The sequence below is a fragment of the Lolium rigidum genome, chromosome 3, assembly GCF_022539505.1.
Source record: "Lolium rigidum isolate FL_2022 chromosome 3, APGP_CSIRO_Lrig_0.1, whole genome shotgun sequence".
NCBI lineage: Eukaryota > Viridiplantae > Streptophyta > Magnoliopsida > Poales > Poaceae > Lolium > Lolium rigidum.
The window spans coordinates 399,599,021-399,601,172 of record NC_061510.1 but is presented as its reverse complement, the minus strand read 5'-3'; the positions used below and the strand labels follow the sequence as shown (position 1 = coordinate 399,601,172).

At 54.4% G+C, this 2,152-nt stretch overlaps 1 protein-coding gene across 1 annotated transcript; it reads left to right on the top strand.

The window, feature by feature from the left end:
• Window positions 1–304: 304 nt before the first annotated feature.
• Window positions 305–1,677, top strand: LOC124697742 (putative serpin-Z8). Its single transcript, XM_047230288.1, has 3 exons — window positions 305–412; window positions 488–1,007; window positions 1,088–1,677. The coding sequence occupies exons 1-3, from the start codon at window positions 305–307 to the stop codon at window positions 1,675–1,677; spliced, it is 1,218 nt and encodes a 405-aa protein (XP_047086244.1).
• The last annotated feature ends 475 nt before the right edge of the window (window positions 1,678–2,152 follow it).

The window sequence follows — 2,152 nt, the reverse complement described above, 5'->3', positions numbered from 1 at the left end:
CAGGGCCCGTGTGTGAGGCTTTTATACGAGTGAATATGATGCGTGGTCGGACTCGGAGACGGGACTTGTTTTCCTCGATACTAGCAACAAGTGCTCAGCCTAGAGTACCGACCAAGTTTGCACTTCTTTTGTTCTCGCATCCAACAACGGATTCTAGATCGGCCGGCCGGGCGGAGGCGGTTACCAACTTAGAAACTACTCGTACCTCGTAAGGTCTCTAGCAATCCATAAGTAAATCCGATCCTTTTAGCGTGCACTATACATCAACCTAAAAGAACCCATCATTGTTTCTCGACCGTCAGCGATGGAAGTGCCGAGGAAGCCGACGGCGCAGGCCGACACTGGCGGCCTGGCGGCGCTCTCTGCCGGCCTCGCGAGGTGCCTGGCCGAGGAGAACGCGGACAGCAACCTGGTGTTCTCCCCGCTGTCCATCTACGCCGCGCTGGCGCTCCTGGCAGCCGGCGCCCGGGGCGCCACCCTGGACGAGATCCTCCGCGTGGTGGGCGCGCGGTCACGCGGCGAGCTCGAGGAGTCCGTCGCCGGCGTCGTCGAGACCGCGCTCAAGGACGAGTCCGGCGCCGGCGGTCCACGCATCGCGTTCGCGTGCGGCGTGTGGAGCGAGCTCACGTGCCCGCTGAAGGCCGCCTACCGCCGCACCGTCGTGGACAAGTTCAGCGCCGAGGCCAGCAGCGTCGACTTCATCAGCAATCCGGAGGCGGCACGGGGCCAGATCAACGCATGGGTCGCAGAGGCCACGCAATATCTGATCGGTTCCGTCTTTGGTCCGGGATTGATCACGCCGCTCACCCGCGTCGTGCTCGGCAACGCCGTATACTTCAAGGGCAAGTGGGTTAATCCCTTCAACGAGAAGCGCACCAAGGACAAGCTTTTCTACCGGCTGGACGGCAGCACCATCGACACGCCGTTCATGAAGAGCCTGTCGTCCCAGTTCATCGCCGTGCATGATGGGTTCAAGGTGCTCAAACTCCGGTATGAGATGGCAGTTCCGCAAGGTAATCCGTTTGGCTAGTGTGTTGATCCTTTCAATCTTGCCTGTTATCCCACACTATGGGTGCTCCGATTATATATACGACATCATTCTGTTATGCTGACATGTTGACAGGCTATGTATCCTCTAATCGTAAGAAGCGTAAGAGGATGTCCTCTGGTCGTAACAAGCGCACGAAGTTCTCTATGTGTATCTTCCTTCCAGATGACCATGATGGCTTGCCGGACCTAGTTGACATGATAGCATCACAGCCTGGCTTCCTACACGAACACCTGCCCAAGGAGAAGGTCGAAGTTGACGAATTCCGGGTGCCCAAGTTTAAGATGTCCTTCGAAAGCAGCGTCGTCACTATTCTTGAGAAGCTAGGGCTTAAATTGCCGTTCGGTGATCAAGCCGATCTGTCTGACATGGTAGAGCCTGATGACTCTAGCTTGCCAACAGTCTTGAACGACATCATCCACAAGGCGGTCATCGAGGTAAACGAGGAAGGCACCGAAGCAGCGGCAGTCACCTTTACGGATTTTGAGTATGGATGTGATATGCCGGAGTCGCCACCTCCTGGGGTGGATTTTGTAGCTGACCATCCCTTTGCATACTTCATAGTGGAGGAGGTGACCGGCGCAGTTATATTTGCAGGGCACGTCCAAGATCCGTCGATAGAGAACTAGGCCATCTCAAACTCGTGATTTTGATTTTACCAGCACAATGTTCGTGGGATTGCCACCAAGTCATAATAATTAGTACAGTGGAAGCAGCATTACTTTTACATATAAGTATCATTTTCAATAGTGGAAAACGGGGCTATAGGCCCGGTCCATTTGGGCCTTCAGTCCCGGTTTCCAAACCGGGACCAATTAGGCGGGACTAAAGGGTCCCCCCTTTAGTCCCGGTTCAAAGTTGCATCGGGTCTAAAGGCGGCGCCACGTGGTGCGGCCAGGGAGCTCGCGGTGGATGGCCTTTGGTCCCGGTTCGTGGTACGAACCGGACCTGTGTGTAGTATCCCAGGTATTGGGGTTATAAAAAATAGAGGAAACAGATGTGTGTATTGCATTCATGCATAGAAAATCAGGGAAATTTTCGCGCTTTAAAGTAAAACAGTCACAGTAACTGAAGTTTCACTTGACCTTGGTGGAATTGAAGTAG

Coding starts and splice junctions, on each gene's coding strand:
- LOC124697742 (XM_047230288.1), top strand. CDS start 305: ATGGAAGTGCCGAGGAAGCCGACGGCGCAGGCCGACACTGGCGGCCTG. Junction 413..487: donor AGAACGCGGACAGCAACCTG/GTGTTCTCCCCG, acceptor ACCCTGGACGAG/ATCCTCCGCGTGGTGGGCGC. Junction 1,008..1,087: donor CCGGTATGAGATGGCAGTTC/CGCAAGGTAATC, acceptor CTCCGATTATAT/ATACGACATCATTCTGTTAT.